At 40.9% G+C, this 27925-nt stretch overlaps 1 protein-coding gene across 2 annotated transcripts in view; it reads left to right on the top strand.

Annotated features, from left to right (window-relative positions):
- GALNT5 (polypeptide N-acetylgalactosaminyltransferase 5) overlaps positions 1-24869 on the top strand; it is a 127511-nt gene extending 102642 nt beyond the window's left edge. For both annotated transcript variants that reach the window (XM_033946142.1, XM_033946144.1), the window contains exons 9-11: positions 15051-15131; positions 18396-18557; positions 24090-24869. In XM_033946142.1, coding sequence (XP_033802033.1) covers positions 15051-15131; positions 18396-18557; positions 24090-24233 — 387 coding nt within the window. In that variant the 3' untranslated portion in view covers positions 24234-24869. The remainder of the gene's footprint in view (positions 1-15050; positions 15132-18395; positions 18558-24089) is intronic.
- Positions 24870-27925: the final 3056 nt, after the last annotated feature.

Here is a 27925-nt window from a genome sequence, read left to right as displayed (position 1 = left end):
CTCCGTCCCCACCCGTCCCCGTGAGGAATCCCTCCGTCCCCACCCGTCCCCGCGAGGAATCCCCTCCGTCCCCACCCGTCCCCGCGAGGAATCCCCTCCGTCCCCACCCGTCCCCGCGAGGAATCCCCTCCGTCACCATCCTTCCCTATAAACTTCAGAAATAGTTATTTTATTTAATTATGCTACTGAATTAAAGGCTCTGGTAGAGACCCATTTACAAATAAGCAAAGAGACTATTAATTTGGAAATATTAATTGGGAAGAATACATACTTTGTAAATGGGTTTCTACCAGAACCTCTAATGTAAATATAAAATATAAATACTCAGCTGATGAGAACCCACAAACTGTCAGCTGAGGACTTCCTTTGCAGTTGGCCTGGGGTCCCTTTTGCCAAGCTTGGCAGGCAGCAGTAGCGTCCCTGAGTCACAGATGCTGGCACCTCAGTGGCTCATGGATGCTGCCAGCGACTGCTGCGCTTGGTGGAGGGGAGTTCTGACCATCTCTAGAGGAGGTCCTCTGCTGGCGGTGCTTGGGGATCCCCACCAGTCACAGCAAGGGCCAACAAGTACTTCAACACTGTAGAAATAAAACCAGAAATGCATTTCCTTTTCTTTTGAACACAAAACAAAGATATCTGCCATATACATTTCCCAAGGCAGATGACTCTATGCAATGTCACCTCGGTAACAAAATACAAAAATAGACAAATACACCCCCTCCCTTTTTACTAAACCACAATAGTAGGTTTTAGCACAGGGAGTTACGCTGAATGCCTCGCGCTGCTCTCAATGCTCATAGGTTCCCTGCGCTAAAAAACAATATTGCGGTTTAGTAAAAGGGAGCCATAGTGCAAAATATAGACAGCAGATATAAATTCTCAAAACAGACACATTTTGATCACTAAATTGAAAATAAAATCATTTTTCCTATCTTTGCTGTTTGGTGATTTCATGAGTCTCTGGTTGCACTTTCTTCTTCTGACTGTGCATCCAATCTTTCTTCCTTTCTTTCAGCCTCCTGTATGTTTCCTCTCCTCCAGACCTCATTCTCTCCCCCAACTTTTTCTTTCTGTCTCCCTGTTCCCCCTTCTTTCTGTCTCTCTGTCTGCCCCCTTTCTTTCTTTCTCCGTGCCCTCCCCCAAGCCACTCGGTTTGCTGCCACCGCCATCGGGGAATAGTCCCCAAGCCACCGCTGTCCCAAGCTTTCCCTGCAGAAGCGTCGCGCTGACCAGCATTCCGCTCCCTGACGTCAATTCTGACGTAGGAGAGGAAGTTCCGGGCCAACAAGGCATTTCTCCTCATTCCATCCAGCCTGAGCCCCATCTCTCCTTGATCCAGCATTTCCCTTCTGTGTCTGTCAGAATTACCATTCCACCTATTTTCCAGCATCACCCTTCTTTGTGTCCATCTCACCTATATCCCTATCTCACCACTTTTTCAGAATCTTCATTTGTCTCTGTCCTTGTCTTTACCCCATATTCACCATTTGCCCTTTCAATGTCTTTATCTCCCCCCCCCCACACACACTTTTTCAGCATTACTTCTATGTCTCTATTTCACCTCCTCTTCATGTCCCCTCTGTATCTCTATCCTTATTCAGAAGGTCCTGCTTACCCTTTCTCTTCTTTGTGTCACTATCTCCATTTTCAGCTTTCCCCCCTTTTCCTTTGTTAATGCACCCTGTAGCCAGAATCTTTCCACCCTCCCTCCACTCCGGCCCAGCCCAGTATGAAATATTTCCTTTTGTTTCTCTCCCCTCTCTCTTCTCCTCCCTCACCCACGAGTCCTGCATCTGGCCCTCTCCCTTCTACCTGCACCTGGCAACACCCCCCTGCTCCGCGGCTCTCTTAAGCAACTCGTCAGCAGCGGTGATCAAGACAAGCTACCGACATCGAGGCCTTCCCTCTACGAGTCGCACCTTTGTGGAAAAAGGAAGTTGAAACAAGCGGGACTCGCAGAGGGTAGGCCCCGACGTCAGAAGCTGCTGCTGAGTTGCCGAAGAGAGCCGCGGAGCAGGGGAAGGGAGAGGGAGATAGGAAGGCTGTAGAAGCTCCGGAGCATGACACCGAACCCGGCCAGGATGATTTCTTTTTCAGGCTGCTGCTGCCGCTGCCATCCCCCACCCGAAATGACAAAAAACAGCCTAATGCCCGCGTCGGGAAATAGCCATGCTGAGCAGTGAGCTCAGCACGTACACAGATGAAAGCCTTGCTTGCTGATTGGTCCGGCGGCACGGTGGGGCGGGGCCGCCGGACCAATCAGCAAGCAAGGCTTTCATCTGTGTACGTGCTGAGCTCACTGCTCAACATGGCTATTTCCCGACACGACGCCAGACTTGTAATCTGCATGCTTGCATCGCCAGAATTTAGGTAGGTTGTTTTCATCCCCGTGGGAGTCCCGTGGGCAAGGGGGCGTCCCCGTGGGAGTCCCGTGGGTCAGGGGGGCATCCCCGTGGGAGTCCCGTGGGCCAGGGGGCGTCTCCGTGGGAGTCCCGTGGGCCAGGGGGGGAACCCGCGGGATCCCCGCGGGACCCGCGGGATCCCCGCGATCCCCGTTCCCGTGCAGACCTCTAGGGCAGACATGATAATATAGAAAAACTAGCTGATGCCCCGGCGTTGCACGGGTATTTAATTATAGCAATAACACTGTAAATGGATTCAAATAAAGATACTTTATAGTGGTGAATGAAATTATTTTTTTACAGCTTAATAAAAAGTACAATATTCAAATTATAATGTGAAATATTTGACAAAATGAATACAATACAACTAACGCAAAACGTGATTATAAACAACAATTTTAGTTTCACCTCCTGGAGCAAGAACATATAAATTATTGGGTGAACCCACCCTTGAGCAAGCAACATAGAGTTGTGGGCCGCGAGACCCCAAGAACATATCACCCCAGGTAGTGAGGGATCTGCATACCAAGTTTCGTTCAAATCGGTCAAGCCGTTTTTGAATTACTGTGAGAATGGCAGCTTTTTACATTTTTTCCATTGACATGAATGGGTGAAATCTGATTTTATGTTTGTAGCTCCGCCCACGTGTGCAGGTGGGCCACGAGACCCCCAGAACATATCATCCCAGGTAGTGAGAGATCTGCATACCAAGTTTCGTTCAAATCGGTCAAGCCGTTTTTGAATTACTGTGAGAATGGCAGCTTTTTACATTTTTTCCATTGACATGAATGGGTGAAATCTGATTATCTGTTTGTAGCTCCGCCCATGTGTGCAGGTGGGCCGCGAGACCCCCAGAACATATCACCCCAGGTAGTGAGGGATCTGCATACCAAGTTTCGATCAAATCGGTCAAGCCGTTTTTGAATTACTGTGAGAATGGCAGCTTTTTACATTTTTTCCATTGACATGAATGGGTGAAATCTGATTTTCTGTTTGTAGCTCCGCCCACGTGTGCAGGTGGGCCGCGAGACCCCCAGAACATATCACCCCAGGTAGTGAGGGATCTGCATACCAAGTTTTGTTCAAATCGGTCAAGCCGTTTTTGAATTACTGTGAGAATGGCAGCTTGTTACATTTTTTCCATTGACATGAATGGGTGAAATCTGATTTTCTGTTTGTAGCTCCGCCCACGTGTGCAGGTGGGCCGCGAGACCTCCAGAACATATCACCCCAGGTAGTGAGGGATCTGCATACCAAGTTTCGTTCAAATCGGTCAAGCCGTTTTTGAATTACTGTGAGAATGGCAGCTTTTTACATTTTTTCCATTGACATGAATGGGTGAAATCTGATTTTCTGTTTGTAGCTCCGCCCACGTGTGCAGGTGGGCCGCGAGATCCCCAGAACATATCACCCCAGGTAGTGAGGGATCTGCATACCAAGTTTTGTTCAAATCGGTCAAGCCGTTTTTGAATTACTGTGAGAATGGCAGCTTGTTACATTTTTTTCCATTGACATGAATGGGTGAAATCTGATTTTCTGTTTGTAGCTCCGCCCACGTGTGCAGGTGGGCCGCGAGACCTCCAGAACATATCACCCCAGGTAGTGAGGGATCTGCATACCAAGTTTCGTTCAAATCGGTCAAGCCGTTTTTGAATTACTGTGAGAATGGCAGGTTTTTACATATTTTCCATTGACATGAATGGGTGAAATCTGATTTTCTGTTTGTAGCTCCACCCACATGTGCAGGTGGGCTGCGAGACCCCCAGAACATATCACCCCAGGTAGTGAGGGATCTGCCTACCAAGTTTCGTTCAAATCGGTCAAGCCGTTTTTGAATTACTGTGAGAATGGCAGCTTTTTACATTTTTTCCATTGACATGAATGGGTGAAATCTGATTTTCTGTTTGTAGCTCCGCCCACGTGTGCAGGTGGGCCGCGAGATCCCCAGAACATATCACCCCAGGTAGTGAGGGATCTGCATACCAAGTTTTGTTCAAATCGGTCAAGCCGTTTTTGAATTACTGTGAGAATGGCAGCTTGTTACATTTTTTCCATTGACATGAATGGGTGAAATCTGATTTTCTGTTTGTAGCTCCGCCCACGTGTGCAGGTGGGCCGCGAGACCTCCAGAACATATCACCCCAGGTAGTGAGGGATCTGCATACCAAGTTTCGTTCAAATCGGTCAAGCCGTTTTTGAATTACTGTGAGAATGGCAGCTTTTTACATTTTTTCCATTGACATGAATGGGTGAAATCTGATTTTCTGTTTGTAGCTCCGCCCACGTGTGCAGGTGGGCCGCGAGACCTCCAGAACATATCACCCCAGGTAGTGAGGGATCTGCATACCAAGTTTCGTTCAAATCGGTCAAGCCGTTTTTGAATTACTGTGAGAATGGCAGGTTTTTACATATTTTCCATTGACATGAATGGGTGAAATCTGATTTTCTGTTTGTAGCTCCACCCACATGTGCAGGTGGGCTGCGAGACCCCCAGAACATATCACCCCAGGTAGTGAGGGATCTGCCTACCAAGTTTCGTTCAAATCGGTCAAGCCGTTTTTGAATTACTGTGAGAATGGCAGCTTTTTACATTTTTTCCATTGACATGAATGGGTGAAATCTGATTTTCTGTTTGTAGCTCCGCCCACGTGTGCAGGTGGGCCGCGAGATCCCCAGAACATATCACCCCAGGCAGTGAGGGATCTGCATACCAAGTTTTGTTCAAATCGGTCAAGCCGTTTTTTTTTTTTTTTTAAAGTTCTTTATTCATTTTAAATTTCTTACATCAAGTGATAAATATATAATACATATAATTTTCAATATACACTTGAATATCCATCAATATATATTTTAATACAAACATATATAAAAACCCCTTTTGCAATAAATTATATATCATCTGTTATTATAATATTGTACCCACCCTAACCCCTATTATATGATCTATCATTGTGCTATGATATCTGATCTTTAGAAAAAAGAGCCAATGGTCCCCAGATTTTATTAAATTTTTTAATATAACCATGTTGTAACGCTATTGCTTTTTCCATCTTATATATATGGCAAATAGAATTCCACCAAAAAGTGAAATTTAATTTTGTATGATCTTTCCAGTTTTGAGTAATTTGTTGTATGGCGACCAGTGTTCCCTCTAAGCGGGCGGGTGTTGTGAGCAAACTTTTTTCACCGTGAGCCAAAAATATCGGGCGCCAGCAAGTTATGAGCCAACTCGCCCGATTCTCCTCTCGCCGCCCTGCCATCTGCCGTACGCCTCTTCCGATCGTGCGCTGTGACGAGAAACGTGTGCGCTGCGATGTAATATTTTGTGCGCCAGCGCACGCCAGCGCAGCTTAGCGGGAACACTGGTTCAAATGGTTTTATTTATTTCCCCAAATTTATTTTTGTTATACGCATTGAAAATATTTGATATTGCGTTTAAATCAAAATCTCAATAAACTTGAAACGAGTGCCCGTGAGATTGTGGGAGGGTTAAATACTCAAAACTTAGAAGTTTTTGCTACGCCAGCTTTCTGGTATCTTTACATACAGTGGCGTACCTAGCATATGTAACATCCGGGGCCCATCATTTTTTGGCACCCCCCCCCCCATCTGTAAGAAAAACATGATTTTTAGTAACAAACCACACGTCACACATGAGTACCTAGGAAAAGGCAGCATCTTACATATTGCAGTGAGCAGTACATCAATACACCCATTGTAAAACTAAACAAGCCAGACCAGCACAGATCAATCCTACACCGTCAATCCTAACAGAAAACCATGTCTTTCGAACACACAGAACACAGAAAACACCTTCGCCTAGTAAGGAATATGTAATCACAAACTAACCCCTCCCTCTTTTACAAAACTGTAGTGTGGATTTTAGCTACGGAGGTAACAGCTCTGATGCTCATAAAATTCTGAGCATCAGAGCTGCTACCACCAAGGCTGGTGCTAAAAACGCTTCACAGTTTTGTAAAAGGGGGGATAAAATAAAAATACATAGACAAAGGTTAAATTGAACCAGCAAGAAGCTGGACTCTGCATACAATGCTTCACAGAAACAGTGACACATGTCTCCTAAAGCAATAAATAAATAGAAATTTTTTTCTACCTTTGTCTTCTGTGGTTTCTCCTTTCCTCATCTTCTTGTAACTCTCTTCCTTCCATTCACTGTCTGCCGTCTCTCTTCCCCTATATGGCATCTTCTCTCCTTCTATGCCCCTTCCAGAAACTGTATGCCTCCCCCTTCCATCTCTCCTTTCACCCCATTGGTCTGGCATCTCTCTCCTCGCCTTCCCTCTCCCACACCTCTCCTCATAGTCTGGTATCTCCCCTTCCCTGATTCTCTGGCATCTCTCTCCTTTCCTTTTCTTCCATCTTTCGCTCCCCCTCCATGCTCTCACATCTCCCCCTTCCTTTTCCCTTAGACTGGCATACCTTCCTCCTACGCTCCAAGCCCTGGCATATCCTTTAATTCCCTCCCTCATCTTCCTTCTCCCTCCAGCTGGGTACCGCAACACTCTTCCCTGCAGCTCTGCACTTCCCCACAATTGCCATGCTTCGGTTCCTCTTCTTCCTTCCTTCCTCCCCCCCCCCCCGCGGGACCCTGCGGCACCATCAACTCTTACTCCCTCTAATGTCGGCCCTGCAGCTCCAGACTTCCTCGCACCTTCTCCCCTCCCCCTTTGGATCGCTATTATTTTAAATGTTATAGCCGCGGAGCTGTATCCATCAGTGGAGATGTCTAACCTCGGCCTGCCCCGGAACTCTTACTGCAGCAGCCGCCCGTCTAGGCAGGAACAGGAAGTCACTGTTGCAGTAAGAGTTCCGGGGCAGGCCGAGGTTAGACATCTCCACTGATGGATACAGCTCCGCGGCTATAACATTTAAAATAATAGCGATCCAAAGGGGGAGGGGAGAAGGTGCGAGGAAGTCTGGAGCTGCAGGGCCGACATTAGAGGGAGTAAGAGTTGATGGTGCCACAGGGTCCCGCGGGGGGGGGGGGGGGGAAGGAAGGAAGAAGAGGAACCGAAGCATGGCAATTGTGGGGAAGTGCAATCCCCCCAATGCGTCCCCTTACCTTACCTCTGCGACGCGTGTGTGCGCTGTGAAGAGAAACTTTGCGCTGCGATGTAATATTTTGTGCGCGTGCGCAGGCCAGCGCACCTTAGCGGGAACACTGATGGCGACCCCTGTTAATATCAATAAAAGTTTATTATTGTTTGCTGATATTGGACTCTGTGTTCTCATTGCTGTTCCAAATAAAATTGTGTCATATGTAAGTCCAACATGATTTTCTAATAATATATTAATTTGGGGCCAAATTGTTTTCCAAAAGGCATTTATACAGGGACAAAAATAGATTAAATGATCTAATGTCCCAATTTCTACCTTACAATGCCAGCATCTATTAGATTTAGAACTATCTATTTTTTGTAACCGAGTAGGGGTCCATAAAACTCTATGTAATAAAAATAACCATGTTTGACTCATAGATGCTGACATTGTAGTATGTATTCTCCAGGACCAAAATTTTTGCCATTGAGTTGCAGAAATTGTCTGTCCTATCTCAATACTCCAAATGTCCCTAAGTCCTGTTCTTTTTTTTTTATTTAAAAATCCATATAATAATTTATACCATTTTGCGGCTTGGTGTCCCAAAAAATCTGCCTGAAAGCAAAGGATTTGCAAACTATATTGAGTATTAAGATTTTTCCATTCAGGGAACCCTTCCTGGATGGCTTGCTTCAATTGCATCCATTTAAAATATTGTGTTATGTTCAATCCAAATTTTTGTTGCAATTGTGAAAAACTAAGCATGGATCCATTTACTATAACATCATTTAAAGACCGTATACCTGCAATTATCCATTGCTTCCATATTATTTTGAATCCACCAATTTTGATCCTGGAGTTTACCCAAATGGATTGATGTAACGATTTAGTTATTGGATCTGTTGTAATATTACTAATAAATCTTATTGTTTTCCATGTATCTAATAAAATTCTGTGATCTTTATATCTCTTGGGCATTGTTATACTTATAAGATGTTCCGGATATAATGGAAACAGGAGTCGCCATTCTAAATATAACCAGTCTGGTACATTCTCCATGAGGTCTGGGAGGATCCAATACATACCCTGTCTTAAAATATAGGCTTGATGATACCTATAAAAATTTGGAAAATTTACCCCTCCCTCTCTAATTGTTTTTTGTAATGTTGCTAAAGCGATTCTTGGCCTTTTCCCAAACCAAACAAATTTTGTAAGTATTCTATTTAATTTTTTATAAAATGACCCCTGAAAAAATATCGGAATCATACTCATTTGATAACAAACCACAGGTAAGATCATCATTTTTATTGTTTGAACTCTTCCCCACCATGAAAGATGTAAAGGATTCCATTGCTCGCACATTTCTGTTATTTTTTTTAATAAAATTTTTTCATTTTCTGTTACTGTATCATCAATTGTATTTTTAATAACAATTCCTAAATATTTTATTCCTTCCTCTTTCCATTGGAATGAATATGAATCAAATAATCCTTTGGTACAATGGACATTAATTGGAAGAACTTCAGATTTTTCCCAATTTATTTTGTATCCAGAAAATTTACCAAATTTATCTAATAAATTTAATAAACATGGAATGGTATCTTCCGGTTTCCTCAAATATAAAAGAATATCATCTGCATATGCAGATAATTTATATTCCCAATTTGAAAATGTGATCCCCTTTATTCCCTTAGTTTGATTTATTGCAATTAAAGAACAATATCAAAAAGTAAGGGAGATAAAGGACAACCTTGTCTAACCCCCCGTAACAAGTTAAATCTTTCTGAAATGTTATTATTTATATTTAATCTTGCTCCAGGAGAGCTATACAATGTTTGAATCATTTTAATAAAAAAGGGACCTATTCCAAACCATTTTAAAGCTTGATACATAAATTTCCACTCCACTCTATCAAATGCTTTCTCTGCATCTAACGATATTAAGAAAGCTGGTTCATTCATAGTTTTCGCTAAGTTTAAAGAATGAAGTGCCAGTCTGGTATTATGTGAGGAATGTCTTTTAGCAACGAATCCTGTTTGGTGTACATCTATAATAAAAGGAAGAGCTTTTGCCAATCTTAATGCTAATACTTTAGCAAGCAATTTTTCATCTACATTCAACAATGATATGGGCCTGTAGTTTGAAACCAATGTAGGATCCCTGTTTGGTTTTGGTAAGACAATAATTACAGAATCTGCCATAGTACCTGATATATTTTCATTATGTATCTGATATTGATATAAATTTAATAAATAAGGCAATATAATATTTTGAAATGTTTTATAAAATTCAACAGTATATCCATCTCCACCTGGAGCGGATCCAACTCTAAGAGATTTCAATGCTAGTTCTATTTCTTTTAATGATATATGTTCTTCTAAACTTCCTTTTATATGTTCTGGAATATTTGGTCCAATAATTGAATTTAAAAACTCTAAGCCATCTTGTTCTTTATTTTCACAAGAATCTGAAGTATATAGACTCTTATAAAAATCAAGAAATTGTTTTACAATATCTTTAGTGCTGGTGTGTGTATTACCTTTTGTATCTTTTATTGCAATAATTTTAGTTTTTCTTTTTTTTGCTTTAAGAAAATTTGCCAACATTTTTCCAGCTTTATTTGAGTTTCCATAATATCTAAATTACTGACAGAACATTTCTTTTCTAACAAATTGTGAAGAGAGTTCATTATATTTAGTTTTAACTTTTAATAGTTTTTGTAATACTACATTTTCCCATTTAATAATTAATTTTTTTTCTAATGATTTAATTTCTTCCTCTAATTCCATAAATTGTTTTTTAAGCTGTTTTTTCATAAAAGCCGAATATGATATAATGTTTCCTCTCATTGTAGCTTTACAAGCATCCCATATAATTTCAATATTCATATTGTCTGTGCTATTAATTTGAAAAAACTCTTTCATCTTTACTTTTAGGTCTGTTACAAAATTTTCATCAGCAAGTAAGGCATTATCAAATTTCCAAATTGATGTAAAATTTGTTTTTATATCATTTTTTAGATCAATCCACACACCAGCATGATCAGAAATTATAATAGGATCAATAACTGCTTTCATAACTTTTTGTGCTAAATTACTAGAAACAAATATATAATCAATTCTTGAAAATGATTTATGGACCTGAGAACAAAAAGAATATTCCTGATCATTAAAATGAAGAATACGCCATATATCTACCAAATCACAAGATTGTATCAAATTTTCTAGCCCTAATGATTTTATAATTTTACTAGGTTTCTTATCCAAAATAGGATCCATAACAGCATTGAAATCTCCAGCTACTATCAAATTTGAAGTAGCCAATGGTAGTAATATCTGTTGAATTTTTTTAAAAAACTCCATTTGATTTGAATTAGGAGCATATAAATTAAATAAGTCCAGGGTTGTATTTCCCATTATCATTTTGATATGTACCCATCTTCCTAATGGATCAATTTTTATAAGTTTAAAATCAGCAGTACATTTCTTATTAATAAGTATGGCTACTCCTGCCTTTTTCCCTAAGGCAGGAGCAAAAAAACATTTAGATACCCATCCCCCAATTAGTTTATTAGATTCATTCCCTGTAAGATGTGTCTCTTGCATGAAATAGATATCCGCATTTTGCTTGTGAAGGAAACCTAACATTTTTTTTCTTTTTACTGGGTGATTCAGACCATTGACGTTAATGGAAAAAATTTTAATTGTCATTTAATAATTTGAGTAAAATAAAATATCTTCTTAATAATAAAATTTTGATCAGATATCTGCACTTTTCTTTAATTATTCTAGATTTAATTATTAATTTTCCCCTCTTCCTATTCCCATCCCCCACCCCACCCTCCCTTTTAATTAAAAATTGTGTATACTTGGTAACACGCATCCTAAGTCGATAATAAAGCACTCCATAAGACCTGTTCTTATTGTATTCTATAAATTAAAACATTTGTTATTTAAATGAAATATAATATAATTTAGCCATGTTACACACATATATATATATATATATAATATTCAAAGCATATTATATTGTTAATTTATCTAAATTGTTATTTTTGTAATAAATATATATCAATAAATAATCCCTTATTTGTTTTATTTTAAATAATATGGGAATTCAATGATATATAATTAAGTATTTTATGATCAAAAAATTCCCCTCCTATGGAGGAACCCACCGTAAAAGCACACCTCGATTTCACATATATATTTCTTTTACTTTTATGTTAGTTGAATCCAGAAGAGAGAATAATTTCAATACAAACTCATTTCCTTCAAGTATATCTCAGTCCATCTTTATTCTTGATTGTAGTTTTCTATTCCGTTTTGAATTTTCATTTTCTCTTCTTTTCTTCTTTTTCCAATGTATGTAGTTCTTCTCTTTATATGATCAATACGATGCAACAACAAGATCTGTCCATAAGTTCAACGGTTATACAAAAGTCTTTCTTTATAGTTCCGGTGTCTGCTCTGTCCATCACATGTAGTTCCCTCGCTTTGACATCTGGGAATCTGAGTCTTTATTCTCTCCTCTGTATCTAGTGTTATATATGTTCGAGATGCACCCTCACTGCGCATCCCTCCATGGAGGAAGATCTTTACTTTATATTGTATTAAATTAATTAAAATTATAAAATTATAAAGTAGTCTTTCAAATATTTTCTATTTTTCTAAAAATGAAAATCATTTATCTGAAAATTATTAATTAATATTGAATGTTCCTGAACATCTTTCCTTATAAATTCATTCTTTAATATTATATTATATTTTCCTTTAATACATTCATATCTTCCTTTAATAAACTTAGTTCATGTTTAAAACATTCACTTATTCCCTTAATAGAAGTTTTTTTTTTTTTTTTTTTTTTTGGAATTTTGATTTCATTTGAATTCCATTTTTGAATATCGTTAGTGTAGAATATTTGAATTGATTTGAATATATTACATTCTATATAGTTTTTCCAAATCAATTTATAATACCTTTTTATCAAATTAGTTATTTAACTATATTCAGTTATCTATATATAGGAACTAAAATATGATAAACAATTTAAGAAGACATTGGTACTTCCTGGTTTTGAATAAATTTTTCTAATTTCTCTGGATCATTGAAAGATAAAGTTTTGTTTCCAATTGTCACTTTCATAGTAGCAGGGTATACCAATCCAAACTTCGCTCCTAATTCTCTCAGCTTTGGTCTTAAATCCAATAACTTCTTTCTTTTTACAGCTGTATTTTTTGCGAAATCCGGCACTAGATGTATAAAAGCATCCTGATACTTCAAACCTTTATTTTTCTTGGCCAGTTGTAATATTTCTATGGCCTGTTGGTGTCGCAATAGTTTAAAAATAAAAGGTCTTGGTCCTTGCTGGTTTACTGCTCTTTTTAAAGGCACTCTATGTGCTCTTTCTATTTCTATGGGAAATTTCGTTTGCAAAGGAAGTAGCTTGGGAAGTAATTTTTCAATGAAGGTGACAGGATTTCCTAATTCTGCTCCTTCCGGCAAGCCAATCAGACGGATGTTACTTCTTCGTTCACGATTCGAAAAATCTTCCAGGTCTTTAATAAGTATTTCAATTTTTTTCCTGTCTGCTTGGCTATAACAGATTTCCTCTTCAACTGTCAGCATTCTTTCTTCTAAGTTGTTAGATTTCAATTCAAGCACATCCATCTTCTTATTTATATTTGAAACCTCTTCTGTTAAATCGGTAACTTTTTTAGTAATAATAGAAAGCATTTCTTTAATTTCTTTTAACTCTTTCATAACTTCTGTGTCTGTCAGTTTTAAACTGCTCTCCTGCTCCGGTTTTGCCCTTTTGCTACTTCCTGATACAGCGAAGTCGTTTTTATTCTGTTTACCAGTTGCCATCCTTTTTTCTTCTTTATTATTCATAGGACCAGTGAAATTTTAATATTTCTTCCGTTTTCATTCAATTTATTTAATCTTTCAAGGTCTTTTTAATGGAGCTCTTCAATTACACGACTTTCTTCATGCGTGTCCAAGCCACGCCCCGGTCAAGCCGTTTTTGAATTACTGTGAGAATGGCAGCTTGTTACATTTTTTCCATTGACATGAATGGGTGAAATGTGATTTTCTGTTTGTAGCTCCGCCCACGTGTGCAGGTGGGCCGCGAGACCTCCAGAACATATCACCCCAGGTAGTGAGGGATCTGCATACCAAGTTTCGTTCAAATCGGTCAAGCCGTTTTTGAATTACTGTGAGAATGGCAGGTTTTTACATATTTTCCATTGACATGAATGGGTGAAATCTGATTTTCTGTTTGTAGCTCCACCCACATGTGCAGGTGGGCTGCGAGACCCCCAGAACATATCACCCCAGGTAGTGAGGGATCTGCCTACCAAGTTTCGTTCAAATCGGTCAAGCCGTTTTTGAATTACTGTGAGAATGGCAGCTTTTTACATTTTTTCCATTGACATGAATGGGTGAAATCTGATTTTCTGTTTGTAGCTCCGCCCACGTGTGCAGGTGGGCCGCGAGATCCCCAGAACATATCACCCCAGGTAGTGAGGGATCTGCATACCAAGGTTTGTTCAAATTGGTCAAGTCGTTTTTGAATTACTGTGAGAATGGCAGCTTTTTACATTTTTTCCATTGACATGAATGGGTGAAATCTGATGTTCTGTTTGTAGCTCCGCCCACGTGTGCAGGTGGGCCGCGAGACCCCCAGAACATATCATCCCAGGTAGTGAGGGATCTGCATACCAAGTTTCGTTCAAATCGGTCAAGCCGTTTTTGCGTGATCGCGGCACATACATACATACATACCTCCGATTTTATATATATAGATGAAGGCAGATAAAGAATATATGGCCTATCATGCCATCTACAATCTCCTTAGAAATCTCCATTATTTATTTGTTTTATAAAATGTTTAGGGAAGGTGACACCTGAGAGCTGGTTTAGCACAGGAAAGAGAGTAAGGAGACAATAAGCACAGTCATTATTAAGTAATCAGTAGTGAAGAATCCTACAACCAATTTGTTAAAGCCTTTTCCCAGTTGCCAGGCTAGGATACAAAAAACGTTTCTAGATTATTTACTTTCCGGTCAGAAGCAGATTTAAGTCCAAATAAAGCAGTTAGGTGAAAACTGTGCCTTGTTTTTTTAAATAGCTCAGAACTATCTAAGACGATAAGAGGGGGCATGATGTGGTCTCGGACCAGCTGCTCTCCACGTGCTACTGTTTGTTTGTTTTTTAGGTAGAGATATATATTGGATTTACTCAGCAATTTAAAATACACGATGCTGCCCTTATGAAAGTAGAAATTTAATTCTAACCAAAAAAAAAATTGTTCAAGCTATTTTCAGGATTCCAGGAAGAGATTCTGTTGAGAACATGGGTTTGTTGACTTCATGACCAAATCCTCTCTGATCTCTTTTTATATGTGTGCTTTAGCTAGTTTATGTTTCTATTATAGCTAGCAACCGACAAACATAGCACATGGTGTGTCACCTAGTATCCCTGCTACCTCTCCAAGCTCATTATGGGTTTGTGTTTCAACAAAACACGTTTTTTTCTTGTGTCCTTTGCAGTCCCTTATTGTGGTCTCTCTTCTCTTTCTGTTCTCCAGCTTGCTAATGTGGCATTGGGTCAATGCCTCTTTATACAGAACTTTACCATTGGTTTTGAGATCTGTGATGTTTTCAGCAAGGTAGGCTACACAAGCTTTTACCATCTTAATGCTACATTTGTTGTCAACTAGACCATTTACAAAATGCACTGGTTGCTTGCTGTGTAGGATTACACTGTTGCTGTCTATACTAAAGTCAGCCTAACCATGCAGTTGTCTTCTAGCTGACTCATAAATTATCTGCACTCATGGATAACATTTTACTTTTTTTTCAGTGATCAAACTGTTTGAGTTTATGAATGATTCAGCTTTCAAACTACACCTACATTACTGAAGTCGCATCCGCATGGACGTTAATATAAAAATCTTCTGGCCCATGTTCAAACGAACTTAAATGTTCACCAGTGGGCAGTACGCATATAAGTCTGCCTTCTGAATACCTAAAGACACTGGGGCGGGGGAGGGGTAATTCTATACCTGTGTGCCTAAATATAGGCACCCATAGGACAACTGGTTGGCACATATTCTATGAGAGAAAGTAGACTCGTACTTTCTTTTACTGAATACTAGTGTAACTGGGTATATGTGCATATATGCACTTAGGTGTAGACAGTGGCGTAAGAGGGGGCGGGGAGGGGCAAGACTGCCTTGGGCGCCGTCTTAGAGGGGGCACCAACATTTCACCTCCTCTCTGACCCCCTCCCTGCTCCTCCCCCACCAGACATGTGCCTTCACTTCCCCACACCATACCTCTAGCTCTTCACGTTACTTTCATGTCCCGTGATTAGGAAGTGACAACAGAGGGAGAACAGATGCCAGCACGGGTAGCAAGTTGGAGATGCTGCACGCACTGGGGAAGCTAAAAAGGTATTGGAGAAGGGGCGTGCGCACGGCAGGGAGGGCAGATAAGAGGGCAAGAGGGGGCCGCCTACCACCCTCGCTATGCTATAGAGTTAGCAAAAATGTATGCATCTGTATACTATCAATCCATGCATATGATAGAGGTCATAGAAAACTGCCAGCCCTCTTAAGCACACTCCCTTAAGGAGGTGCTAAGTTATTCCACATTAATAAGGAACAGGTAATGTGAATATTAATGCATGTCCTGCAATAAAGAGTATTGGGAGCATCCCCAATAGGTGCCTATTTGTATTTACATTACATTAGTGACTTCTATTCCGCCTGTACCTTGCAGTTCTAGGCGGATTACATGAGAAGATAACTGGACATTTCCAGGAAAAAAGACAGTTTAGGGAGCTGGTTATATAAATTGAGTCTTTGGGAGAACTTAAGGGATGGGTAGAAAATTGATTGGTAAGGTTCTGCTTTAAGCCCTCGTAACTGCAGATTTTAACACAGTTTAGTAAAAGAACCCTCAAGTTAGATAGTGTTATAAAAGTAGGGATACCGGTTGCGATATCCAGAATTGTAGAAGATATGATAGATAAAACACAGATAACAAGATCGATCAGGAAGTTAGTATTTCCAGTACGAACATAGAACACGATATTGATACTAAGCGTGCAAAGAAATAGGAATAGTATTAACACAGTGCACGATACTAATATTTGTGTGTGTATATATTATATGTGTTTATATAAGCAGGCAAATTGATTATGGTATAAATAGGCGCAACAAAGTAGGATGATTGATTATGATTTAATTATGTCTGCATTGAAAACCATCTCATAAATCGCTAACTCTGTATTGTAACATCTTTACAGAAGTCATGCATTGATTATGATTTAATTATATCAGTATTGAAAATCTTCCCAGAAAACGCTAACTCGGTATTGTAACGCCTTCACTGAAGCTCATTTATAGTAACACCATTACAGAAGCTCATGTAAACTGTTCTGAATTGACTCCCCAGGCATTAGTAGCAGTATAGAAACTTTCAATAAACACTAATTTATCAGACAGAACTAGCAGTTGATGAAAGGTGCATGAAGAGGACAATTTCTCAGATAAATTGCTCCTCTGAAAATTACCCTTTGCCAGTCTAGCTAAATGTGTATGTGAGATGCTTCTAGCCATTTTGAGAGGGGGCATTTCTGGGCCAAGGTCTGAAAACAAACATGAGTACTGGATCTTTCAATCTATAAAAACTAAAAGAGGCAGCCTGATCCTCCTGGCTTGTTGATTATTTAAAAGCTGACTCCATTCCTGCCTTGATGTATTTTTAAAATACTTCCTGATAAATTTGATTAATCTTAACATGCTAATGTAATTTCAAAAGTTTTTTGTACTATCGCTGTCTGTATACAGTCTCATTCTTTGTAAACCGTTCTGAACTGTTTGTGGTATTGCAGTATATAAAAATAAAGTTGTTATTATTATTCATCTCAAGAGCATAGCAGTGTGGGAGAAGAGGCTGTGTTATATCTTTGGAGAAGACCATTTTCTGACAAATTCTAACTGACTAGACATTCTTGGCTGTCCTGTAAATATCAAAAGAAAGCTTAAAGTAACATTTTTATAACACAACTAATAATAAATAATAAACATATATAATACAGAATATAAACTACTTTGATTGCAACCAGAAAAGCAATACAGTGCTTCCCCACAAATTTGCAGTCGGTGGTTCACGGTCCCGGTCATTCGCGGTATTTTCCAACCGCCGACCAGCTTTGACACGCAGCTCCTGATTGGTAAGGCCCGACTTTAGTACAGGAAGAGGCGGTCAGAGCATACAGCTAGTGATTTCCTTCACTTGCCGGTGCTCCGGCTGCTCTCTCCTGCCTCTCTCGCTGTCCTCTCCAGTCTCCCCCACGAAAAACCGTATTTGCGCTTTTTTAAGATTCGCGGGGGTTCCTGGAAAGGAACCCTCACGAATATTGGGGGAGTACTGTATATCAAATCCATCCCCTTTTATATACCATCAGATCCCATTATCGCAGGACAGTTTACAGCCTGATGAAGGCGTACCAACTGAAACACAGCTGTCGAGAGAAAGAGACTGCTTTGAATTGAGCCTGTTCTCCCAGAGAGCAACTTCTTGTTATTTGGACTGTTTTATGCTTTATTAAAGGTACTTTAGACCAGTGGTTCCCAACCCTGTCCTGGAGGACCACCAGGCCAGTTGGGTTTTCAGGATAACCCTAATGCATATGCATGGAGCAGATTTGCATGCCTGGCACCTCCATTATATGGGAACTACTGCTTTAGACTCCATAGTGTTCCACTTTGTTTGTTCATTTGTTGATATCCCATGGAACTCTTTTTGCTCCTTTTGTTTTTATAGTGAGAAAATGGCATTCTGATTTGTATTATTGAGATGGTGCCATGGAGGATTATCATATTAAACGTTAGTCATCATTAGATAATTATTTTTCTCCACAGAATCAACAGTTCAGCTATACTTGGTTAAGGTTAATTAAGCATGAGAACTTTTGCATCACACCAGTGGAACTGAAAGGTACTTTGGCACTCCAGCCTTGTGATAATAGGAACAACAGCATTCGGTGGTTGCATAAATCTCTGATAACTTTTCAACCATTGCTGGTAAGTACAGCTTAATTACATCTTAAGGATTTATTATAGCTTTCTAACTGTTCAGTGCACACAGAGAGGGAGTCTGTAGAAATACATCTTTGTAGGTGAAGACTTGTCCAGTGGCATACCTAGCATATGTGACACCAGGGCCCATCATTTTTTGACACCCCTCCCCCATCTATATGAAAAGCATGATTTTTAGAAACAATCTACACATCGCACAACAAGAGTGAACCTAGGAAAAGGCAGCATCTTACATACTGCAGTGAGCAGTAGAACAAAATATACCCATTGTAAAACTAAACAAGCCAGACTAGTACAGATTGATCCTGCACAGTCAATGCTAACAAAGAACCATCTCTTTCGTACACACAGAACACAGAAAACACCTTCACCCAGTATGGAATATGTAATCACAAACTATCCCCCTCCTTTTTTTGCAAAATTGTAGCACGGTTTTTAGCACCAGCCACGGCAATAACAGCTTTGACGCTCATAGAATTCCTATGAGCATCGGAGCTGTTACCACCGTGGCCAGCGCTAATAAACACGCTACAGTAGTGTAAAAGGGGGAGGAGTAAAATAGAAATATGTAGACAAAAGTTAAACTGAACCACCAAGAAGCTGGACTCTGCATACAATGCAACACCACAGAAACAGTGACGCATGTCCCCTAATATTGTGCAAAATATAAAGATAACAGATGTAAATTTGAAAAAAACCAGAAAAATGGAAACATGGTGCCAGATAAAAGCCAAATGGCCAATCTAGTCTACCCATCTGCATTAACCATTATCTTTTCCTCTCTCTAAGAGATCATCAAATTAACAAATAACCCCTCCCCCCCAGCCCTTTTATGAAGCTGCGTTAGGGTTTTTGTTATTGCAAGCCAGGGCAGTAAAAGCTCTGGAGCTCAAAGAATTCCTATGAACATCGGAGCTAATATCATCACAGCTAGTGACAAAAAAAAGCCTAATGCAGCTTCATAAAAGGGGGCCAAAAGGTGGGGGAACTAAAATAAAAATGAAAAATAAGATATCATTATATTGGACTAATACATTTTTCAATTAGCATTCGGAGACCACAACCTCTTTTCTCAGGTCAGTAAAGTATACTGCTGTTACACTATCCTGTCCTGACCTGAGGAATGGGGTTTTGGTCTCTGAATTAGTCCAAAATGTGTTACAATTAGATAAATAAAAGGATCACCTTATTTCCATTTTCTATTTATAAATATTTATCAACACAACTACAATACTACTTTATCCTAAAGAAAAAAATAAATAGAAAATTTTTTTCTACCTTTGTCTTCTCTGGTTTCTGCTTTCCTCATCTTCTTGTCATTCTCTTCCTTCCATCCACTGTCTGCCCCTTCTATATGGAATGTTCTCTCCTATGCCCCTTCCAGAAACTATATGCCTCCCCCTTCCATCTCTCCCTTCACCCTCATAGGTCTGGCATCCATCTTTTTCCCTTCCCTCCCCTCCTCCAATGGTCTGGCATCTCCCTTCCCTCCCACACCCCTATGGTTTGGCATTTCACCCTCTCCTCTCCCTTTCCTTTTCTTCCCTCATCTTCCTTCTCAATTTATTTTCTGCATTTGTCTAGATTTTCTTACTACCCTGTCGTCAGTTTCCCTTTTCACTGTGTCTACCTACAGCTTTCCACCTCTTTCCCTCACTCCCTCCAGTATTTCACTAAATTAGTCCACTTTTCCCCCTTCCAGCATGTGCCCTCTTTCTATTTATCCCCTCCTTCTACCCCTTACATCTAGCATCTTCTCCTCTCTCTGTCAACTTCCATCCAGCGTCAGCCCCCTCTCTCCACTTCCATTCATTGTCTGCTCTCTTTCTCTCCTTCCTACTTCCATCCAGCATCTGCTCCTTTCTCTCCCATCCGCACTTCCATCCAGCATAGGCTCCCCCTCTACCTTCCCCACTAACATGTTTGCCATTTTTCTCTCTCCATCCACCCCTCTTCCATCAGCATCTGCCCCTTGTCTCTCCTTTCCCCCCACTTCCATCAGCACCTTCTCCCTTTCTTTTCCCTCCAACCCATCCTCCTTATGTCTCTTTCCCGGGACCTTACTGTACCTCCCCGGCTGCCGGCTCTGCTCTGAAACAAGTAAGTTACGTCAGAGAGAGTGGACCGGCAGCCACAGGAAGGTGGTCCTGCATGACTGCAGCTGCTGGTCCACTCCCTCCAACACCATTTACTTGTTCCGAAGCAGAGCCAGCAGTGGCAGTCATCGCGTGATCTTGCGCCTCCCCGCGGCTGCCAGTTCACCCCCTTTGATGTCACTTACTTGTTCTGGAGCAGAGTTAGCAACCATGAGGAGATGCAGCAAGGTCTTGTGATGACTGAGGCTGCTGACTCTGCTCCGGAACAAGAAATAACGTAGTTGGGGGTGGACCAGCAGCCACGGGGAGGTCCCACGATAACTGAATTTAAAGTTTATTGCCGCTACTGCTGTTTCCGAAAAGCAGCAGCAGCAGAGTAGGCAGGAGGTTCCAGATTTGGTGTGCCAGCTGTGCACCCCCTTAAGGCATGCACCTTGGGTGGACCACCCTCCTGCCCCGCCCTTGGTATGCCACTGGATCTGTCACTCATTCTATGTTCTAACCTAATATTGTTTCCAAAAATAACCTGTCTGGGAAATTTATAAAGGATTTGAGCAGTTAGAACAGGAAAGGGAAAGAAATTTTGGATTAGCTTGCACTTTATTTGCAGTTTAGAAAATGCCTCAAAACTTGACTATTTCAGAAAATAAAAATATATCTTGTATTTTCCTGGGAATGCCTGGGCTTTGTACTTTGCTGCACTGAACCAATTTAAGTACATGTGGGATATAAACATTGTATTGTATTGTAGACAAGTTACACGCCAGATTGTTAGTTTGGCTACTGCTCCGGCACATGGTTTATTGTTTTGCTTATTAGCAGTCTATTCATAGTGGTTTACAGCAACTACGGACCCCGGAAGAAGGTCTTTTTTGATCGAAACATAGACCTTATTGGGTCCATACCACAATTCTTTTGCTGTTGCCTATGTGTTTGCATCATGTATACTACAATTGACTAATAAAGACTTTATCAAGATCATCAGTTCCAGAGTTGCTTTCCTTGTTTTTGCCACTCTAGAGTAGCTAGGCTCAGGTAGGCCAACTTTAACTTGAATAGTTGTGAGATCCTGTTTTTGAGACCTGGCTGAAGCTAGACCAGTATTTGTGTAAAGTATATGCTATACTTTGGGGCCTGCCAGTCACAGGCCTATTTTGATTGCCAATGAATTTCAAGAGATTATTCTTCAATTTCTGGGCCTGTAAAGTAACAGGCCTCAATCTTTGTGTTAAAGAATTTTTCTTTACCTTGTGTGGCTGTATAATCCGAAGGCCCACCCTCAACCCTCGCTCACACTATCACAAGCACCTACAGACCAATATTCAGCAGTGCTTATGTGATTAGCAGTACCTGTTAAACAGATAAGTGCTGCTAATCAGGATATTCAATGTCATTATATGGATCTGCTGCAGAGTTTCCTTAGTCTACCTCTGCGCTATCTGAATAGTGCTGGGGCAATCAATGCAGGGGTGGAAAGCGGGCAGATCTGGATGTTATCTGATTAGCAGCACTATTCAGTCTGCTAACCAGATAAAAATCCAAATAAAGTTAAGGCAACAAAAAGACTGTCCAGAAAGTGGGCTCGCTGTCTGGATAGCCCTGACTTCCCTCCTTGGATATTCAGAGCTGACCACTGCTGGCGCTGAATATCTGGATTATTTTTAGCCATGCCAGCTAGCATTTGAAAAAATTCTGACCACCAAGACTCAAAATAGGACCTCCTAGTTTTCAGTCCTCACAGACCCAGCCAGTTTTCAAACACAAGTTACCCACATGTATTTATTAAATGACTGAAAGAAGGTCCTTACACAAACAGCTGGTGACACGTCATCACTCTCTGGCTGCTTCTGGCATTATGCCAGGATATTCATTGTCAAGCCATGTCCAGGCACAGGCATTGAGTATCTGGGTTTATGTGGCCAGCTATCTCTTATCTGGTTAAATACAATATCCATCACTTAACTTCCTAAGCAAAACCGGATAAAGACAGGACTGTTTTTTATGCAGTCCAACCGGCACTTGATCACAAAAGTGCCAACTCTGCTCCCAGACCGCTCACAAAATAGCCACTGACTATCAGCAGATAACACCTCAAAAGCAATTTAACCGTCTAGGAGCCTCTCCTGACCAGTTAAATAATTTTGATTATCAACCTATAACAGTTACAGTAAGTCCTTTTAAGCCTGTAGTGTGTCATGAATCCATTATCTCTATTCAGGCCTGGTGTCAATCTTTTTGATGAGTTCCAATTCAGCAACTTCATTCATGTTGGAGTGTCCCTTTGAAATTCCTTTGTAAGAGTATAGCAACCTTAGGACCTTTTGCCTCAATAAATTAATTAGTAAGGTGCCACCCATTTCTGTCAATTTCATTACATCAGACTAACAGAGCTACCGTATTTAATGTTATAAGTGAATGCGACGGCTCGGTCCAGTGCTGCATGTGGGCTTCGGTGTTGCGGGCAGGCTTGTCTGTCCCACCGTAAACATTGACTTTGCTTTGTTACGTCAGCTTTGTATGGATTCCAGAAGGGACATAACAGAATGGAAGATTACGTTCTTACATGAAAAACACATGCATAGCTTTTTAAAATGAAGAGTACATTTCTAAAGCATCCTTTCCATCCTCAGAACTATTGTTTCCCATGAGGCCAAAAGTATGTATCTATTTTGGGCAGCTCCTACCTGGACATGGCACATGTAGTTAAATTAACTCTTTTTCCTGCTGTAACATTTTGTAAGCCTTTGAAGATAAATGCCTAGATATTCATGAGCCAAAATGAGAAATTTTGCCAGAGCAACAAACTTGTGTCATAACACAGCTAGCAGTGTTGAGGTCCAATACCAGCATATTGGTAAAGAATGATTTGGAGTCCTGTTTCTCAGCTAGCAATATTGAGTAGCAGGTGGATTATTAACTTATGAATGAGAAACTTGTGATAGCATTCAATAATGCACCCCCCCATACACACACACACACACACATATAGGGCCTGATTCTCGAAATGTACATCCCAATTGTAGGCAGCGGTAGGCATCCTACCACCATCTGGCAGCCAATTGGGACACATTTTTAGAAAAAAGTTGAGCGAAGACTTGACGCCTACATTGTTGTCATCTCTAGCGCATCTACAGAGATGCCTAGGGATGCTTAAGCACACCCAGGGTGGGGTGTGGGAGTGGTTTCGCACAAAAGTGGCCTTAGCCATTTAAGGCGTCTGTTCAGCGATATAGAAGCAATTCTCTTTAGAATGCAGGAAACAGTGTGCAGTTTTGGAAAATGCATGATTGACACGCGATTGACAGCCGCTGAGATTGGCATCCTATAGAGAATCAGGCCCACACTGTATTTCTGTAAAGCAGCTGTTAAGAGTATTTCATTTTAACTTGGTTTTATTTTAATTTTTTTTTTTTTCCTTCAGGCAGATCACTTTGTTGTGGAATATCTTTCTCAAGAAATGTGTTTGGAAGTGGACGGAGTACACAAAACCATTAGGGTGAATTCTTGTGACTTCACGAATAGCTACCAGAAATGGCAGTTTGGAAATTATTACACTGAAGAATAGAGTGCTCTAAAACTATAAAAGAAGAATGCTGCTTCCAAGATAATGATTCAACTCAAGCACCTCAGATTTATTGATAGAGCAAAGTTGCCTTTTACAAGTAGGGATGCAATAATGTCATTTTGTCATCTGAAACTACACAATGAATTCTAACTTAAAAAAAAAAACCAAGGAGTATTCCATTTAGAAGAGCATCTTGTCAAAATCCTTACATGTTTCTTCCTATGGAAGTAATTCCTGTAGCATCGTCTGCAAAGCACCAGTTTTGTCTTGCCCAAAGGTTTATCTATTGTATTGATACCATAAATTCATGACATCCGCTAACATACAATAAGGCACAATTGGCCGTTGCTCATGCTGGCTGAGTTTATGAAAGCTAATGTGAGAAGGACTTTTCTGACAGGTGAAAGTAGGTCATTTCTGTTTCTGTTAAAACTTCCTGAGTTACCAGTTTCATGTTAATACTATTTTTGCGTGCGCATACACCAAGATGTTGCAAGGAAAGTTTGGGAAAGTTAAAATACCACATGCAGTTTAATGTGGCTACATTTGTTACTTTATCCAGTGTTCAAATTTTGTTGGTGGATATTTGTTTTTTCAGATTTTTATGTGAAGATTAAAGAAACTATGCACACTTTATCTGCTTTGGTGCTTGGGAACTTGGATATTATATTTAGTGGCTTATGTACTAAAGGTAATCATTCATGCTAAGGCCATTTCATTTGGAGTCACCATAGTGAGCTGTGCTCTAAAGCCCTGTCTTGCACATTAACCCTGTGTGACAGATGCAAGTGGGCTCTGTACCAGAATTGGTAATATTCAACTCAGGTTTTAGCAGGTGCATGGTAAATGAAGGGATGTAAAGCTCAATTTTTCATGTTGTATCTTTTCCTATTTTTTCAATATATTGCATTCAGTGAACACATTAATAGTAAGGAAGAGAGTGTCACAGGTTTAATTTTAAAGGTGGAGAAAAGACCTCAGTGTCACGGTAGATTAAGAAAAAAAAACTCAGTCTTAATATACCATGATGACACTGAGGTCTTTTCTCCACCTTTAAAATTAAACCTGTGGCACTCTCTTCCTCACTATTAATGTGTTCCCTGAATGCAATATATTGAAAATTTAAGGGGCATTCTATTTGATTGTTTTTTATTTTTTGTATCTTTTCCTATGTCGATTACAGTACTCCCCCGAAATTCGCGGGGGTTCCATTCCAGGAACACCCATGAATTTTGAAAAACCGCGAATACGGTTTTTCAGCTGATCGAAGGCAGGAGAGGGCAGCTGGGGTGCCAGCGAGTGCTTAAATTGTACTTACAAAGCTGGGCACATTTTCAAACCGTCTCTTCCTGATACTAAAGTCATGGTTACACCAATAAGGAGCTGCTTTGATACACCGGATAGCGTGTCAAAGCAGCTCCTGATTGGTGTAACCATGACTTTAGTACCAGAAAGAGGAGGTCGGAAAACACCGCAAATTACTGGGTCCGTGATTTGCGAACCGTGAACTCGCGGGGGTTTACTGTATTAATTTTTGTTTGGAATTAGGGAGGGCTTGGTATTTTTTCATCACAGGAGCAATGTTGTTAAGAGTGCATGCTTATTTGGATAGAGCTTGCATTTTGGCATTTTTTTTCCTAAACTGCACACTGTTTCCTGATACTGTGTACATGGCTCACTATCTGAGCACTATTGGGAAACTTTCTTATTTATTTATGACTTACTATATAGCACCTTTAGCTGCACAAACAGAACAAGGCGGTATATAAACTAAAAGTGCAATTAAAGAAAAGAACTATAATAGTCATTCACACCAGTAAGCAACACCACAGAATTAGGAAATTTGGGCTAGATTCACTAAAGATAGAGATTCTCTGGCTGACTTTCCAACAGCGATTGATTCATTATCAAGTTTGCATGCAAATGATTTGCACGCAAACCCACTGACTCAGTCGCTCAGTGAGCAATTGACACAATGCAGAGCCCTAACAGTCGTGACAGGGGAAGCAGCTTCCGGTCACTTCTGTCAGGGCTTCTACTTTTTTTAATGGAACAGATGTTCTGCGCACCATCTCTCCCATTAAAAAAGCCACCCGTCCCCTGTGCTAGCACTCCCGAGCCACCATCCCCCCGTCCCGGAACCCCCAAAAGATGCCTATGCCCTCCTGCCTGGAAAGACCAACCCCTCCCCCTGAAGAAAAAGGCAGCAGGGATGCCAACTCCCTCCTGCCCCGAAGGCGCTCGTTCCCTCCATACCCCCCTGCCAAAAAAAAACAGCAGGAGGGATGCCCACTCCCTCCTGCCACCGGACCTTCCCCTCCAGGCCCCAGTACCTTGAAGTTGGGAGCAGAAGGTACTGAAAACACCTCCTGCGACAACACTGGGCCTTAGGCCCCCTCCCCGGTGCATCATGTGGGGAGGGGCCTCAGGCCCCTCCTAGTTTAGCAACAATCACTGACTTTAATGAATCTAGCCCTATAAGGGGACAGAAGGTATTGCATATTATTTCCTTACCATTGTGCCGCCTTTGCAAATAGTGCATATTCTTTGTGAATAATGCAAACTCTGCACAAAAAATTGTTCATGTTGCTCCTGTTCTTTTCATCTGAAAGTGACATGCAACAACATGAGGAATGTTGTTTCAAACAATGGACATCCTTAGTAGCTACACTTTCACCCAGTACTCATTTTGTAGTGGGTATTAAAGTTAATATGCTGCAGAGCCTGCATGCTAAACTTAATACTAGAGTACAGCTCCCCAAACTGAGTCAAGAACCTAAATATTGGAGATTAGGTTAGAGAATGACATGAGGACAAATTTTTTTCCCATCCCTGCAGGAACTCATTTTCCCATCCTGTCCCAGCAAATTCATTTCCTGTACCTGCCCCATTCCTGCAAACTTTGCCCTTGTCTGCACAAGGCTCAAACACTTTAAAATCATAACTGTTCAAGGTTTGTGCAATTCAGGCAGAGCTTGCAGGAATGGGGCAGGGACAGGAACAGCGACAAAACTCATGGGGACAGGGTGGGAAAATTGAGTTCCTGTGGGGACGGGGACAAATTTGTCCCCATGTCATTCTCTAGATTAGGTGAATAACAATATAAAGAATAGACTGGACCCCAGATGGGGGTTTCAAAACCCATGTTGGGAGTTGTGACCTTGGTGGTCTGTCCATAGGTGTACACTTCCCCCTCCCTATTTGCGGTTTCAATGTTTGTGGTTTCGATTATCTGCATTTTTTCCCCCTGGCCGCCCCCTGAGCATCGCTCATTGGCATCGAAAAATAAAACGGCCCCAGGACTTGGAGGGAGGCGATCGGAGGCAGCAGAGGGGGGCGATCGGAGACAGAAGGAGGCGATCAGAGGTGGCAAGTGGGCAGTCGGAGGCAGAGGAGGGCGATCGGAGCATGGACCTTACCTGGTGGTCTATCAGGGACGCGGGGCAGGAGCGATCTGCCTACACCTTCCCCGTGCAGAGCCATGCTATGAGGTCCCGTAGTTTCACGAGACTACAACAGGGAGTTCCTGTTGTAGTCTCGTGAGACCACAGGAACTTAGAAGCACGGCTCTTCACGGGGCAGGAGTGTAAAAAGATCGCTCCTGCCCTGCGTCACTGCTGGACCACCAGGTAAGGTCCAGGGGTCGGTCAGAGCCGGCCCAAAGTTATTTGCGATTTTTCTCTATTCGCGGA

The sequence above is a fragment of the Geotrypetes seraphini genome, chromosome 5 (genome assembly GCF_902459505.1).
Source record: "Geotrypetes seraphini chromosome 5, aGeoSer1.1, whole genome shotgun sequence".
Lineage (NCBI taxonomy): Eukaryota > Metazoa > Chordata > Amphibia > Gymnophiona > Dermophiidae > Geotrypetes > Geotrypetes seraphini.
The sequence above is the reverse complement of the archived record's forward strand: the minus strand, read 5'-3'. Positions and strand labels throughout refer to the sequence as shown.